General features: G+C 54.3%; 1 protein-coding gene across 1 annotated transcript in view; it reads right to left on the bottom strand.

Moving 5' to 3' along the window:
• Positions 1-405: 405 nt before the first annotated feature.
• REV1 (REV1 DNA directed polymerase) overlaps positions 406-16,433 on the bottom strand; it is a 17,845-nt gene continuing 1,817 nt past the window's right edge. Inside the window, 24 exon segments of the mRNA XM_061552487.1 lie at positions 406-1,471; positions 1,963-2,071; positions 2,917-3,067; positions 3,560-3,787; positions 3,789-3,811; positions 4,487-4,571; positions 4,573-4,608; positions 5,305-5,445; positions 5,447-5,626; positions 6,137-6,303; positions 6,630-6,792; positions 7,325-7,427; positions 7,962-8,134; positions 8,560-8,780; positions 9,265-9,384; positions 9,625-9,779; positions 10,021-10,149; positions 10,628-10,766; positions 10,872-10,982; positions 11,888-11,971; positions 12,437-13,197; positions 13,395-13,565; positions 14,386-14,557; positions 15,053-15,179. Coding sequence (XP_061408471.1) covers positions 1,363-1,471; positions 1,963-2,071; positions 2,917-3,067; positions 3,560-3,787; positions 3,789-3,811; positions 4,487-4,571; positions 4,573-4,608; positions 5,305-5,445; positions 5,447-5,626; positions 6,137-6,303; positions 6,630-6,792; positions 7,325-7,427; positions 7,962-8,134; positions 8,560-8,780; positions 9,265-9,384; positions 9,625-9,779; positions 10,021-10,149; positions 10,628-10,766; positions 10,872-10,982; positions 11,888-11,971; positions 12,437-13,197; positions 13,395-13,565; positions 14,386-14,557; positions 15,053-15,179 — 3,858 coding nt within the window. The 3' untranslated portion in view covers positions 406-1,362.

Raw genomic sequence — 16,433 nt, 5'->3', positions numbered from 1 at the left:
GCTGAATTGCACGTTGTGAAATCACGAGTGTTAATAAAGGGGAGTACAAACTGAATTATAGATACTGGGAGGATGGCTTTTGGCAGGGAGCCTGAAACAGAACCGAGGACGTGTTTCACTGCTGACCATAAACGCGTGTGCAACACAATCGCTCACCATCTGCCTGGTGAGGTCAAAAAACATTAAAGAGGTATTCTGCTTAAATATGCTTGGGAGACTGATTATCTCCTCTTCAGGGTTCTCAACCATCCTTGGAAATTCTGCATTCCCCCGGTGGGGGCGAGTTTATTGGTAGGACAACCACTGGATAACGTGGGTTGCTTCGTGCAAGTGAAAAACACGGATCTTCAAAACGGTGGAGTAAGTTTCTGATGTGTACAAGAATGAACCAGCAGGCTTACAAGGTTCAGTACAAAAATATTTTAATTCTATGGCAGTGCAAAAAAAAACAACACAGATGTTGCAAACAATGAAAGTGCTGAATGTCCATTTGTGGTGGTAATACTGTGGAAAATACACCGTTGCAGGCACTTTAATTATTCAGCAACATAGCACACCGATATTCTCATTCATTTATAGATAGTGTGTGTACTTGTACGCCTGCACAGAGCTCTGTCCACTTTTTATTGGCTTTAACGTGACACTCCAGACAAGAGCTGAAAAAACTTCCATCAGTGAAAAAGGTTAAAGTGCTTAATACTGGGATTCAATTGAAAACCTTTAATTCGACCCTGGTTTTTAATAAAAAAATTCTAGTTTAAAATTAAGCGCTTAGTCTTGATTACATTTGTACCAAATGTTAGCCTTTTGGCCCTTCTAGAACATAATTAGAATTTATATTAGCAATTACCATCAACTAAATGTATTGGATAATGTGTCTATACATCACTCTTGCAACAAGCGGCCTGTGTCATAAAGGAGTGGATCAATAATGAGTTGTACATTTAATGCGTACTCTCTAAACAAAGCCAAAGTGAATACCATCGTTAGCCATGGTCTATCCACGGTTGGATGAAGGCCTTCACCAGCCACCGCCTCTCGATGCGAACCTAGCAAGTTCTCGTCGCTCAAAGTCATTGCAGCACTGCAGTAACCTCGTGTACACCACCAAGAGCCTGCGCAATGCTCCGTTGGCAGCCAGATACATTTAAAATATTAACAGAGGGCTTCAAATTGTTATTTATTTACTTGCTAGACCTGAAACATGGTTAAGATTCTTGGTGAGCCATTGTTAGCCGTGTCGTGCGTAATGTGTTACGCTTAGAATTGAGTCGGTGTTGAGTGGTGTTTTGTGTTTATTTGGAGGTAGCTCACGTTGCCCATAGTGCCGCTTCACACACACGGCCGGCAAAGTGTCGTGCATCAGAGCTTGAGAGTGCTGCCATACGTGCGCTTCAGCAAGGCCTGGACGCTGTCGAGGATGAACTCGAACGTGGTGTGCCACGCGGCATCGCGGGCACCTTCCGTGAGCCTAATGGGAGAGCGGGGACCACGGTGGGATGAGAATAAACATGGGAATGGGGTTGAGTCGAGTACGACCACAGAGGAAAACACAGGGCAATGTTGTTAGCAGAAATAATTACAGAGGAAATGCCAACAAAGTCACAGCTCCATTTATAAACATGGACTTTTTTTACTGTAAACTATCAAGTGTTCACATTGGCCACATCATTGCATAGAACTGCCAGTGGTCGTTGTACAAAACGCACAGCATTTTGGCGCCCCACGATGCCCCCACATGCCCCACCGCGCCCCACCGCGCCCCACCGCGCCCCACCGCGCCCCACCGCGCCCCACCGCGCCCCACCGCGCCCCACCGCGCCCCACCGCGCCCCCACCGCGCCCCACCGCGCCCCCACATGCTCCACTGCGCCCCACCGTACCCCCACATGCCCCACCGCGCCCCACCGCGCCCCACCGCGCCCCCACGTTCCACTGTGTCCCTCCCGAACTTGCCCCCACCGTTTGATGTAGCGGACGACGAGGTAGAGCGACTCCAGGTCGCGCTGGTGCAGCAGCAGCTGCTGGAGGTAGTTTGTAACTTGCACAGCATCTTCCTGCTCCGGCGGGGCTGGAGGGGGGGGGGCCGTGATGACGCACGGGGATGGGGGGGGGGTCACCACAGGTCACGATTCACATTTCCAGGTCCGCACCAAGTCCAGGCCAGGGAAGAGTTGGACTGCACTTTTCTGTACAATATTGGATTTGGAGCGTGGTTTTGTTAAATGTAAAGTGGAAATATGAAATCCTTCATCTGATTGCCACGTATCCTGGTTTTCCCAGGATGTCTTCTTTTTGAGGTAGATTTCCTGGTAAGTTTTCCCCCATGACATTAAAACTCGTGGATTTGTCAGTCATGTAAATGCTTGAGCAATACATCCACGTGCAGTTCTCCCCTCTTGCGATATTGCGAGATCTTCCTGTGATATGTCCGGATTTTTTTAACCTCTGAGGTGGCTAACCGTTCGTATTTGCTGTCACTATTGATTCCTGCCCCACAATGGCCATTCTTGGCAAGGAACTTACTGCATGGGTTTCCAAACTTAGAGCGTGGGTTTCCAGGAGCTCAGATCTCACTTGAGATCTGTTGTTGTTGCAGAGTAATCTCGCAACATCCAAATCGGCGAGACGTTTTGCTGGAGATTACATCCAGCATCATCAGGTTGTTAACAGGAGCTTAGATCTCGAGTGAGAGTAAGATCTGAACTGATGATCGAGATATTGTGAGATTACTCTCCAACAAAAACACACCGGTGGTGCTGCCGAAGCAGTAATACATTTGGTACGTTTGATTTACGTGGCACTTTTAGAAATTGGCTTTCGGATGGAGAGTTTAAGACTTAAGATTTTAACGAAGCCCAAGCCAAAAAAAAAACTTAGCAGTTTCCAAACATTTTTAACTTTTGATGCGCTCACCTTCAGAGCTGTGCACCCAGTCCCTGAGCAAGGCCTTGACTTCGTGCAGCTCTGTGGAGCCGGCCAGGCTGGCTCGCGGGGGTCCCACAAGGGGCCCTGCGAGGGACGCATCTCCCCGTGGCTTCACGTGAACGCCCTGGGCTCCAGGCTGCTGCACACTCAGCAGCAGCAGCAGCAATAATCATCATCACAACTTAAGCTTGTATAGCACGTTTGACAACATGCTAAAGTTATTTACACTAAAATATTACTAACCTCGAAGACTATAGTGTTAATATTGTTGGAAGTTTTTTTACAGGGGGAAATGTGCATTTAACAGGGTTAAATATCAATAAGCATAACACGTGAGATTTTTGATGCTGCACATTAAAAGCACAGAAAGAATGATTCCCTGCTTAGATTGAGAAGTGAGTTCCATAGTTGACGGTCCGTAAAAAGAGCGCTCTACATCCCCAACATTTTACTTTGAACTCTTGACGAACGTTCAGCCGAGTCCAGCGTCCACGGAGGGCGCCGCCTTCAACAGGGACCAGCACTCGAGAGATTGTGAATGAAAATACGAACGGTGCATTATTTAGACTGGAGGAATCCGATGAGCTGCAAAGCTCTTGGGATAGCGTAGCGATGGCAGTGGCGCCCGTACCTCGCCGGTTACTTCGAGCGCTTTCTCTTCCGCGGTTCTGGCCGCCGCTTCAGGCTCCAGAGAGCCGGTCTTCAAACCGGTATCCAGGTGGACAGATACCGGCCACTTGCCCGGGCTGCCTCGGCCTCTCTTGCCCGGGCTGCCGCGGCCTCCTCTCCTCGCCACGCTGCCATCCGGCTGCTTGCCGGGTCGTCCTCGGCGACCTCTGCCTCCTCCCCTGCCAGCGCCTCGGCTGCACGGCTCTCTTTTCACCTGGTGGAGGTCAACGCACAAGGGAGTGCGCGTGTTCGTTGCTTGCAGGAAACGTTAAACGCTTTCCAACGTTTACTTTCGATCCGTGCCATTAATCATATTCGATTCATACAATTGCATCCCGGGTGATTCCTGCAGGAATCGCGATTCTTCTGTGGGTGATTTACCATGCTGAAATATTGGGTGAGTTTTAATATGATCCGAACAGGTGTAAAGAAGCTCCTTGGAGAGATCCATTTTTGTGGAAGTAGACCTTTATTTCTGACTTAACCTATTTACAGTTCCGAGTGTTGACGCTCCCTCTTTATATCTCTCTCCCCGCCCTTAATGAGCTACCACTTGCCATCAGTCCCTTCCTCTCCAGATGTTAGACATCCGGCCACCCGTGTTTACAACGTGTATTTTATTAAATCCCTGTGTAGTTCCCTACACAGGGATTCTGAGATGGACAATGCGTGCACTAGAATGTGTTGCGAGGTGTGTGTGTGTGGCACATGTGCGGTGCGCTAAGTGGTGTGATGCAACACGGCATGGCGTGGTATGCCTTGGCTAAGTGGTGTTGAATAACCATGGCGTTGCGGGGCATGGCGTTGCACGCCCTGTCGTATGGCGAGCTCCGTCTCGTGGCGAGCCGCGTGGCGTGCCACGGGAGATAGGGCCCCGTGCTGTACGTACTGGGGCCTGCGGTGGCACCAGGGCCTGAGTTTCCTGCTGTGCGCCGGCCCTGTTGGGCAAAGGCGTCTCTCAGCTCCTGCTGCAGCTTCCTCGGGCAAGGCCGCAAACACTGTTGGGTCGACCTGTTGGATACAGCAAGCATCATGATTCAAGCAAACTCGTGGGAAGTCCATTCAAGTACAACGGTTCCACCCACACACTCATCCACAATGAAAAGCCTATCCGTTGTATGATTTTGACAATAGCCCAAGCATGCCACATGCTTGGGCTATTGTAAAAAGTAGAGTGGATAAAAAGCACCAAGGCCAATAAGGTGAATTTGACATTATTTGGTCAAATTCAGATTATATTGATACAAATGATCGATCACAGACTGCAAATGTCTCCACATTGAAATTGGTGTCATGGTCTAGGAAATATCTGGACATAACTATTTGTGTAGATTAGAATAGCACGTGCATAGTAACAGCTGGAGTGTTTATGGGAAGTGATGCGTAGTCAAATTCGTGCTAAATCTGTTGCATCAGACACCTTAAGATGTTATTGCAATGATGTGTGGAGCTTTGTGCATTATCCCATCGTGAGTGTGGTGGTGTTTTGGTGGCCAAACCTCCCATTGGAAAACACTTGAGTAAGGCCTTTCCTCGTATAAATACATTAAACCTTACTTTACTATCAACATAAACAATTTGTGAGCACAGAAATGATGAAACAAAACCTTGACTGCAAACACCTAATTCAGCACGACAATCGAGCCTCGGGTCCATGCTTTAACTCTGCAGCTGATCTTAAAAGCAGTGAGAGAGGCCGCCTCTCACTTGTGAGAAGGCCGGCAGAGCCGTGATGGTAGCGCTGTCCGTGTGTCCTCGACCCCTCCGGCTCTGCTCACTCGTCCCCGCGGCGCCACCTGAACTCCGCTCCGGGAGAGCTTCCGTCGCGCTCTCTCGGGAAGAGCAGCCTCGCCGCCGTGGCCTTCTCCGCGGCGGTGGCCCGCGGCCCCGCCGACGTGGAGGCCCGCGGCGGCTGCTCGCCGCCCGCCTCCCGTGGGCCCTCCTGCCGCTGCCGCCCCTTGACCTCGACGCCCCTCTCGATCTGGGCCCGCAGCTCGCGAGGGAGCTCCGCCAGGACGCTGGGGTCGATCTGAGCGGTGCGCGACCCGGTGCAGAACGCGGTCAGACCGAGGCTCGTCACGAGACGAAGAGTCCGGAACTCGAGCAGAGAAAAACTTCCCTTCGCATTACATACAACTAGAACACTTTCTACTTCACCAGGTGAGGCCCATGGGAGAGGGTACCACAGAGCTACTTCCGAGATCCCTTCAAGCGACCTCTGGTGCATACACTGTTGGAGCAGCACTTTCGTACTCACCCTGCCATAAGCAGTAATGGTCATCACATAGCAGTTGAATCAATAAAGGTTTAACCCTCAAGAGCTGGAGTTTTGCTAAATGAAGTCCATAACCCAATTTTATATGATCACTTCGGGACCATCAACTAACTACGCTTGAGAAACCGGTTTAAGCAAAGGCAGCCACTTGGATTCCAACCCAGGATCTCAGCAGTGCAGACTCAGTGGTCTGACCCCCGATCCACCCAGCCACTTCTCTGTCCATTGATTTTTCACAAGGGCCGGTGGCGTCCTTCCTCGTACCTGTGACGGGGACGGGATTTCGATGCTGATGTCGAGCCCCACGGACCGTGGTGGCGTCTGTGAGGCGCCTGCCGGCCGTGAGCCGCAAGGACCCGGTGCGTCTCGTCCTGCCGCCGGCGTGGAGCTCACCGCCCCAGGCGACACAGCGTCCCTCGCGTCCCTCGTTTCTAAATGTGACCATAATGTGGTCAAGGTCCAGAGGTCGCAGCCCACGCTACAAATGCCATCACACCTCGCCATTGCTTCCTTCCGCTAGATCCTTCAGTTGTTGGGAAATTGACGACCGGCCTTATAATGATTTCTCCCATCTTTAAAGTGTCTGAAATGTACTTACGAAATCGTAGAACTGCCCAATAGCAAAACGCATGCTGAATGCAGCTTAAGGTATTCCGGCTTTAGGTTTTCCCCTTGGCATGGGACAGGATACACTCAACACGTGGCCAAACCCGGAACGAATGAGGCCTGCGCATCGGCGCCGTGTCGGTGCTCTCACCGTCATCGCGTTTAGCGACCCGCGCGTGCAGAAGCTCGAGGACCGAGCGGCCCGGCCGTCCGTCCGCCGCCCCTCCGACAGAACGGCCACCGCCCAGGGCGCCCCCGGACTCGCGACCGCCGCCGCCGCCGGTCGGCACTAGGTTGTGCATCTGCAGCCCCACCTGAGCCGCGCGAATGCCAGGGGGTGACGTACGCGGAGGGTGGCGGGGCAGCAGAAGCCATTTTGTTACAGGAAGATGCAAAAAATAAAATCGAATGTGGCTCTTTCACAGATACGTAAGCAAGTGGCCCTGCAACAACATTTCCTTCCCGGCGATTTGATCAAGTGTCACAATTCTATTCAAGGAGCAATTACTAACGCTTTCCTCAAAGTGAGGTTGATGGCACTTATGCTTTAGCGCTGTCCATTAGTCTGTCTGTAATGGGGGCACAATAACTATCGGAAGGATGTTCCAATATGACCGAACCTTGATTATAAAGTTGTTTTGCTTGTAGCGACGTACCCCATTGAAAACAGGACAAACTGGTCTAACGATTGCCCAATAACATGAATTGCAAACCACAGCAAATAGGACAAAGGTTGCCAAGCAAGGCTCCGGCCACACAGCACCATGGCGGCCTTCATAGGTGCTCGCCAACGGCATGTGTCGGCTAGACGGGGGAGGGGGGGCGGGGTCGCTCCTTTTGCCTCACCCCTCTCATGTCGGCCGCGTTGACTCTCAGCTGCCTGTACAGTGAGATCGCCTCCCTCGCCACGACCGCGGCGCTGTCCGTCGCTTGCTCCAGCGCGATGCTCCTACCGACAAAATCGGGACACGCGACCGGAAACGAGCCACAGCATGAGTGGCCGTGCCGCCGCACTGAACTTCATTATAACCATTCTCGTTTGTGTGTCAGTGTCTGACGGTCACAGCTCTTACTCGAGCAGTTTTCGTTCCACACAGTCGAGAAAGGGCTCATTCTGATCATAAACAACCAGAGACTAATTGTCTTGAAGATGAGCTATGTATGGCCTATGATCTTTAGCCTATGCCAATTTTTTTTGTCATCCTAAGCTTATGGCCCATGACTAAAGCACCCAGAATGCACCCAATTTCATCAGATCTCAGAGGCGAAGCAAGTTTAAGCCTGAATAGTGCTTGGATGGGAAAACCGACCGGTGCATGTTGTGTTGTTATAGGCTGCAGATTGCGGCGCTTGACAAAATGTCTTTTGATGTACGATCTCATGGGGCGGGACAAATATCCGAACTCTCAGGGAGAAGCACATCGAGGCTTCAGGTCGCCACGCCAACCACCGGAGGTCGCGCCGCCGCGCCGCCACCGATCACCTGGACGCGTTGTCGCAGACGCCGTGCCCGCCGAACTTGGCGGTCTCCACGGGCGCGCCTGCCTTGCGCACCATCACCTTCAGCGTGAGCCTCCTCCCCCGCACCGCCGCCGCGCGCAGCCGGCGCTGCAGCTCCTCCGAGAGCTGCTGCAGGAACGCCTCCGCATCCTCCGGCTACGGCACGACGGGGACACAGGCCGGGTGTCAGGAACCGGCGCCCGTGCCAGCTTCGGTATTCTGCTTCGGAGTGATGTAACGACTTGGCACGCGATGATTTATGACCCTCCGAAAATAAAACTCTGAGCGAGAGGCTTAAAGGTCACATTATCGTACTGGTACTGCTGTGTTTGACTGCCGCAACTCAGCGTTTACCTGCTGGCGCTGCAGTGAGAAGCATTGCCGCTGCCAATCACAATATTTTTATTGTGACCCACGGGGACGGCCATGGGTGAGTTAACGGGCGTGGCATGGCTAAGTCGTGCCCATTAACAAGGACGGGTAACGCTGGAATGATGGATCGGGGCAGCGCTCATCGATCGGCTCCTGAACAATGTTTCCGAGTGGCGCCACTTGGTACCGTGGCGCTCCGCTCGGCGCACCTGCTGGAATCGGATGCCGTAGTTGATCTCGGCGGAGACGGACTTCCTCTCGCGCTGCGGCTGCAGGACGCGGCCATCCTGCCCGCGACAGGCGCGGTGCAGCGAGAGGCCGGTGCGGAGGCCCAGCTCCCGCTGCAGGGCGGAGAGGGGCAGCGCCTGCAGCTCCCCGCACGTCCTCGCGCCCAGCGACGCCAGCCGCTGCTCCAGCGAACGCCCCACGCCTTCACGGGGGTGGAGGGGTTAGGGATGAAGGGTGACTGGTGGGGAGATGGACAGCACCGAACGCCAGGGAGTGCTGCTGGTAATCGGTAGTCCCGACACGATCACAAACTCCGACTCTACCCCCAATTCCAACCCGATTCATCACCCCACTCTACCCCAATCTCTGACCATTACCTAACCATAACCTAATCACTAACCCCCAAGGCCCTAATCCTATCTCTGGTACTTCTTATTCACTCGACCACTGTCAGTATTTCAAGACCATACAATGGATAATCGTGTGCCGTTGAGATTATCATGTACAAACAGGTGAGTGGTGAGTGTCCGTAGATTGGTGGTGAATGTTTTAACAGTGAGGCAATTCTGCTAACTCGTGAATCAGGCCCCTTGAGTGTTCACCACATTGAGTGCCAAACGCTCGGCAATGCTTGCTCCGATCCCCGGGTACCTCCGCCCCGTCAGGCTCCACACGCAAGCACGCACCTGGCAGGCAGCTCACGGGCTGGGACCTCATGAACTCCTCCACGACCTCCGGCCGAAGGTGAAACTGCCCGTCAGGCTTGGCCTTGCGCGTGGCCAGCCGAGCCAGCAGCATGTTGGACCCTTGGCGGCATCGAGACAAAGATACAAGTCAACATCAATATCGATCAAAGTATATGGCGATGACCAAATCACCCGGATTGCCCCCCGATATCGTAAGATCTCGGAGGATAAGCCACAGCCGTGTGCGCATAGGGGAGGGGGCATGTGCACACGTGTGTCTGTGTGCGCGCATTCAGGTGCACGCGCATACAGGAGTGTACGCTCGCGTAGGCGTGCACACGCAGGCATGCACGCTCTCACCCATGCCCACGGAGGCGCAACAGCGCGTGCGGGCGAACACCTCGGCGCGGATGGCGCTCGCCAGCTCCTCGGGGCCGGCGCCAGTGTCGGCCAGCACGGCCGTGACGTCCAGCATGGCCTCGTCGCAGCTCAGTGCCTCCACCTCGTTCGTGAAGCTGCAGGGAGACGGGCGAGTGAATGTACGTGGAGACAGGGGCAGACAGAGGGAGGCACGTGGAGACAGGAGAGACACAAGGAGAGAGGGAGAGATAGGTTGTGACAGGTGGAGACGCGTGCGTGTCATTAATGCGTGCGTTTCCGGCTGGCTCACCGGACCGTTTGGGCACGGGCCATTTTCCCGACGGTGCGGGCGTGACCGGGTGGCACAGTGGTGCTGGAGGAGGTGCGGGCACTCACCTGGCGAGGGTCTCGTACAGCGCCTGTGCCACCTCGCGGTAGCCGTCAAAGTCGTAGGGAACCGTCTGCAGGTCGGGGCACAGCAGCTTGGCTCGGCCAAAAAACATGCCGTTCTTCACGCCGGTGCGCCTGGACAGAAGGAAAGTGAAGGTGGTGCCGCGTCCACATTAAACCGTTTCATGATAATTTATTGCACTGTCATCCATACAGCCGGGGTGGCTTGAGGTGCACAGTCCTCCAATTACATTTGTGAATTCAAATCCAATTCATGTTCGTAATTAAAAGCGGTGGGTCTGCGGTTATCGTATTGTACCTCCGAATAGCACAGTTGGCTACGTACGGTGCGAAAGAAGTTCAACATACATACAAGGCGACATGCATTCCATTCCCGGCCACTGCCAACAATGGTAGCAAGTGATATCTGAACCGGCCCTGAGCCCTTTCCAGCCCCAAGTGATCAATCCGCAATGGCCAGCATTTTAAATATTAGCAGCCAACCCTCACGACCGACACGGCCTAGGGAGTCCTGCAAACACGTTAGCATGTTCCACGCAATACCATTTGTGTCCGTATGGCGACTGCATCTGTGGGCGTGCGGCTCTGGTACCGGGCCTCGTAGCTGCAGGATGCAATCTCCGCCATGGACATGGCGGCCGTGTCGGACGCCACTCGGCTCCCACCTCCCCCTCCTCCTTCTCCTCTGCCGTCAGTCTTCCCCCTATCCTCACCGCCAGCCTTCGCTCCACCTGTAACGCACAGCAAGAAGTCCGACGGTCACCGGCGGTCACCGCCCGGTCGCTCGCTCACTCGCCGTGTGCAATGTGCGGTGAAGGTGGAGGCGGCTGCGGTACCGGCTGCGCGGAGCTTGCGTTCGTAGTACTGCATTTCGTAGTGCGGGTCGGCGCCCGGGCGAGGCCGCTGGGGTCCCCTACCCTGTGTGTGCGTCACCGCCACGGGTTTCCCTGCAGCGCGGACGGAGGACGCACACACACGCATGCGCACACACATGCGCACGTCACAGGGAGTTCACACGGGATGCACAGATAAGCCCCAATTTGCACAGTACACTCAGGCCCATGTGGTGGAGTGTGGCGGTATTACTATTAAGAGATGATAATCTGCACCTATGCTGCAGGTCATGGGCTGCCCGACATGGCTTCAAAGCTTTGTTAACGCGACGACAGCCGTTTGATTTGTGGTCAAGCACTTGTCTAGAGCACTCGAACACGAGAGCGAAAAGAGTTTTTAAAAGGATTTTTTTCATGAGCAAAGCTTCAACCTCATCTTGCACAGCCTAGAACTCACCGCTCAGGTATATGTAGAGATATATCTACAAGAGATAATAAACAAAGTTTTTATGTATGTGTCTTGTTTTAATATTTGATCCTTATGACGTTACCCCGGGGTATCAAATAATACAAACTGGCCGAGGCAATTAAATATTTTATTTCTGGGACACTATTTTTTCCAGGGGTGTACTTAACTCTGCGACTGGGGTACCAATCAATCCGAAATCGGTGGTTCTACTCCGCGATGTTGAAACGCAGCGAGGGCGATTGCGCTGAAACCCTGAACGCTCGTACGCACCGTAGTGGTGCATCGTGCACAGCTCGTCGAGATGAGTCAATTGCCGCATCGCCGGCCATCAACAGACTAAAAATGACTGCATCACGGACATCATGCGAGAGCCGTGGTACTATGGTACCCCGGGGCACCGCCATGAGGTTAATTTGTCCATTTCATTAAATGTAAGATTAAGAGAACTCTTATGGTGCCCTCTGTACAATCTCTGTCATTTCTGCTGAATACGAACAAACGGGTTCCCCAGAATTTCATCGGGGGGCCGAAGATGTCACGAGACACCGACCTTTGAGGTCCGGGCGGTCGCGGATTCCCACGGACACGAAGAAGCAGTCCATGTCCACGTGCATGATCACGGGTGAGCTTCCACCTGCGGCAGAGTTCCAAAAAACGAATGTGTTGAGTTTTTGTTGGTATTCTTCAATAACGATGTCTCTATTTTGTATCTGTTCCCTGTTCCATGTGTTTCTTTTTCCGTCTCGCGGTGCAATTCCGAGCATGCATCTCACTGCGATTCTCTGCACACTTTCTAGCTTAATAATTTATTAATGTATCCAGCAATGCCTCGCTGAGCCTCCACTGTTTTACAGGAGGGTCCTGCATTTGGATGTTTGGCCGCCCCAATGAATGATACACTTGGATTGCGAGTGCCCGTGAACACCTCCGTGCCAAAATAATTCGATACTGATTGATAAATCATCATTGCAATGCGACACAATGCGACACCCCTAGACCCCTAGACGGCAAGTCCACACCCTCCCTTCGTCAACGGTAACCCTGCCTCTGCTCTGCCCGACGCTCAACCCAAGCTGACGCGCGATGACGATCCTCGCACCTGGCGCTGCGGTGGCCGCAGCCGGCGTCGCTCCCTTCTCCGTCGTCTGTGCCCGCAGGCGCTCCCTGCCGGGGAAGGACAACCCGTCGCTCGTGCGGTGCATCTCGGCCACCATGGCCGCCAGCTCCGACCTCCACGTGGCGATGTGGTGCAGCCGCGAGTGCGAGTAGTACTCGGCGATGAAGCCCGAGTCGTTGGTCGCGCGCATCGACCGCAGCGACGACGGCGCCTTGGCGACACCGCCGCCGCCGGCGTCGCCGCCGGATGTGGACGGCGCTGGTGAGTCGGAAGTTTCCGCTAGGCCGCCCCGCTCGCCGGTACCCACGCCGGCGCTCGCGTCCGGTGAACGGACTCTCCTGGGCGCACGTTCGGCGCTGGTACTCGCACTGCTGGTAACGGCGGAGGTGGACTGCCTCGGGCGGTAGGAGGGGTCCGTCACGTCGTCCCACGCGCCAGGGCCTACACTGGCGCTGCTGTCACCGCTGCCCATCTCGTTTGTGCCGTCGTCGTCGTCGGTCCACAGCGCCGTCGCGAATTCCGCGAGCGATGTTTCGGCGAAGTCGCCCGGTCCCTCCGTGTCCCCCGTGCCGGGCTCTCTCTCAGCGGCGCCGGTCTCCTCCCGCTGAGCTGCTGAACCCTCGTGGCGACGCTGGACTTGGTTGGTGCCGCAGGGCTGGGAGCCGGTCTCCGGGTCTGGGCACGGCTCCTCCAGCTCTGGTGATGGGACTCTCCTGGGGATATCGTCAGTGCTGGTGCTCGCGCTGCAGCCGAACAGACGAAGCAACAACAACAACAAAACCACAAACTCCAACAAACATATACACTCAAGCATCAACAAGGGACTTTTCATTACTACTTAGGATTCATTGTTGTACTGCACCTTCGACACTTCCACATGTACGTTCCCTGCCTTCACCAACCCATGCTGGACACAACCGCCATCGTCACCACGCCTCACCTGTTGTCGCGAGGGTGAACTCCGCCGCCGCTGTCGCCGCTGTTGCCACTGTCGTCGTGGTGGCCTGACTCGGCCGGCCTGATGGCCGTGAAGTTGAGGCAGCGCTGGAACCGCGAGCGGCCCGAGTGGAGCAGGTACGGCACGTGCGACAGGAGCCTCCCCGCGGCGATGCTGAGTGGGAGGTGGCAGTGCGGACCTTAGCGTATTATCCCCTCGAAAACGGGAATGTGTACGAGTACTCAGATCCCTAGGGGTGTATTGATGCATCTATGCCATCATTATCACATTTGTTCACGTGTGTAGTGAGTTACTCAGAGACACGAATAGTAGAAGGCACTCGATTATTTACAGCCTTCACAGGTACAGGGAGTAACTCCACGATGGTCAGGACAGCCAACAGGCTGCCTGACCAACAATGCCGAGGAGGTGAAGACGGTGAATAAAACTCCTCGGCCACGCCCCCCTTCATGAACCTTCTAGGTTACCAGGCTTTACCTCACGTGCCCCCTCTGTCACCTTTGCCCCACATCCCTTTCTCCGGCCTATCCCTTCTCTACGCGCCATAGTGACCCATTCCACGTCACTACACATGTACTGAATCGTGTGCCTAAGAATCTACGTTTTTCGAACACTGTATGTTGTAAGTGAACCTTCATCGTGGCCACAATCCAATCTTGAATCGAATCGCGATCCTGAATCATGCCAATACATGAATCATAACTCCCATGCAGGTTTTACTCCCAGAAGAGAAACACTCGTAGCTGCAGGCCAACAGTGGCCGATGGTCTAATCCCTGCCATAGCAATTTCAACGAGGCGACTCCGGTAGCCGTCGCGGGCCACACTAAACCCACCGGCCATCAGTTGAGGCCACAATGCTGTGGGGGATGCAGTTGGTGGTGGGGAATAGGGGAGGAGGAGGCGGGTCAAGGTGGGGGGGGGGGTGCAGGCAGCAGCTGGGGGCCACGAGCCGCCGGGCGGGAGGCGCTCACCTGTCGGTGATCCACTGGGGCTGCACCACCTTCTGGTCGGGTTGCAGGCCGCGCACCTTGTTGTCGGGGAGGTTGGTGGCGACGATGTGCGTGGTGCTCCAGCGCGAGTAGTACGTGTGGAAGTGCCCGCCGCGCTGCAGCACCAGCCGCCGCAGCTCGCTCGCCGGCGGGTCTGTGGGTGCGGTGCAACCGTTCCTCGTGCTGTACTCCTACGCTCCCACGTCTATTCTATCGTTCGCCGCCTTCGCCAAGACGCGCCAACTGGCGTGGTGAATTACAATCATGTGCCACGCGGGTGGGTATGGGTGCGTGTGTGTGCGGTTAGCGCGCTGTGCTATGAACCCGGCTTCTCGAGTTCGATTCCCGCTCATGGTCGACACCCAGTGACGATTAATTATCTGAACCGGTCATGGGCCTCCCCTAGGTCGCCACTAGGGAGACAAAGGCGGCCGGGCGTGGTGTTGACCACCCACCCCCTCGTGTGCCGTGCCGGCCTTCATAGGTGCTCGCTAACAGCACTTGCCCCAACAGTCTGTTAAGGCTATACGGGGGATCTTTGTGTTTGTCTTTTTGTGTGTGTGCTGTGTAAATGCCCGATGGGCGTGTGCGTAAATGAACGGACGCGAGCCGTCTACGCGGACGCGTGTGGCGGATGTGTGGCAGGTACCGGTGAAGCCGTTGACGTGGATGGCGATCCCCTGAAAGATCGCCGGCTGATCGTCTGCTCCCGCAGCTGTAGTGTCCGAGTTCAACTGCTTCTCCAGTTTCTGCAGTTTGGATGCCATGTAGCCCCCCTGCGCAACCACGGCACAGCCAGCGCTCGTGTCAGGAGCGCTGCAGTAATGCTCGAGTGTTCAGGCAGTTGTCATATCATTGTCGTCTTCGTGAGTTATCAGAATATTTATTTACTAGCCTTTTGTCCGTCCAAGGAACGGGTGTATTGCAGTAAATCTGAAACTTGCAAGCGAAAAGCAGATCGCGACGTGATATTCATTGCATCAATGCGTGTGCAATTTGTAAGGCCTCAGTGACACAGAACTATTTTATTTAAAGTTTATAATCCCTTGTTCATCACGTCCTTTTTACTTCTATGTGTCAACAGCGCGACGGAGATCGCGTGACGTGAGGGTTCTGCCTTCGTAGTGCGGGTTGTAAGTTGACGCTGAGGAGGGGGGAGGAGGCGCCCCCCCCACCCCCATGTCGAGTGCCGTCACCAGCTCAAGATTATTAATGTGGGGGGGGGGGTGCTCCATACGGAGTGACGTCACCCAACATGATGGGGGGGTGCTCCATGCGGAGTGACGTCACCCAACATGATTGGGGGGGGGGTCCATGTGGAGGACCCCACCTGTTCATGATTATTAATGAGGGGGGCTGGTCGACGTGGAGTGATGTCACGTGCGTTACACACTGACATTCTTGGGTCAATTTAGTCAATACTGGAATAATCCGATGAGCTATGAAGCTCTTTTTAACAGATGTCCAGTAGGGGCGGATGAAGGTCTCAACCCTCACCGTTTCTCATGGTACTGTGATACCACGATCCATCTCCTGTCGTGAGTGGATTGCATCGCTCCATCTCTGCAGTATTCGTTCTCTCGGCTGTCTTTCTGTTACCAGTCTCACCCGTCAGACAATTTCCCTTTAAGCCACTGAGTCTTGCTCGAGCACACTTACTATCCTTAACAGTCAGTGACGACATCTGTAGTTTCTATTTTTGTGTCTCTCAATGTAAATCTGAGCACGTCTGTCCATGCTTCGTCGCTCAATTTTCATACTTTTGTTACCATTTTCTTTATCAGTGTCAACGTCCCCGATCCGCTTATTCGAGACGTACGAAGGGCCGGGTGAGACGCACCGGATGAAGATCTCCCCAAGCCGTCGCTATCTCCCGAGCTCTCGCAACGCATCAAAAATCCATCTAGCTCCTGCGCCCGAGCCGATTTCATCGCTACATCTCCACAATAGACGATCTTTTCTCTCTCCGTGCAGCTTGTTCCGCGAGTAGTTCCGTCTCTTCGGCGTCTCCGTCACCGTGAACGACGGAG

Source organism: Lethenteron reissneri, chromosome 16 (assembly GCF_015708825.2).
Source record: "Lethenteron reissneri isolate LAM-NWPU_2019-01 chromosome 16, ASM1570882v1, whole genome shotgun sequence".
Classification (NCBI taxonomy): Eukaryota; Metazoa; Chordata; class Hyperoartia; order Petromyzontiformes; family Petromyzontidae; genus Lethenteron; species Lethenteron reissneri.
This window is presented reverse-complemented; position numbering and strand designations above follow the sequence as displayed.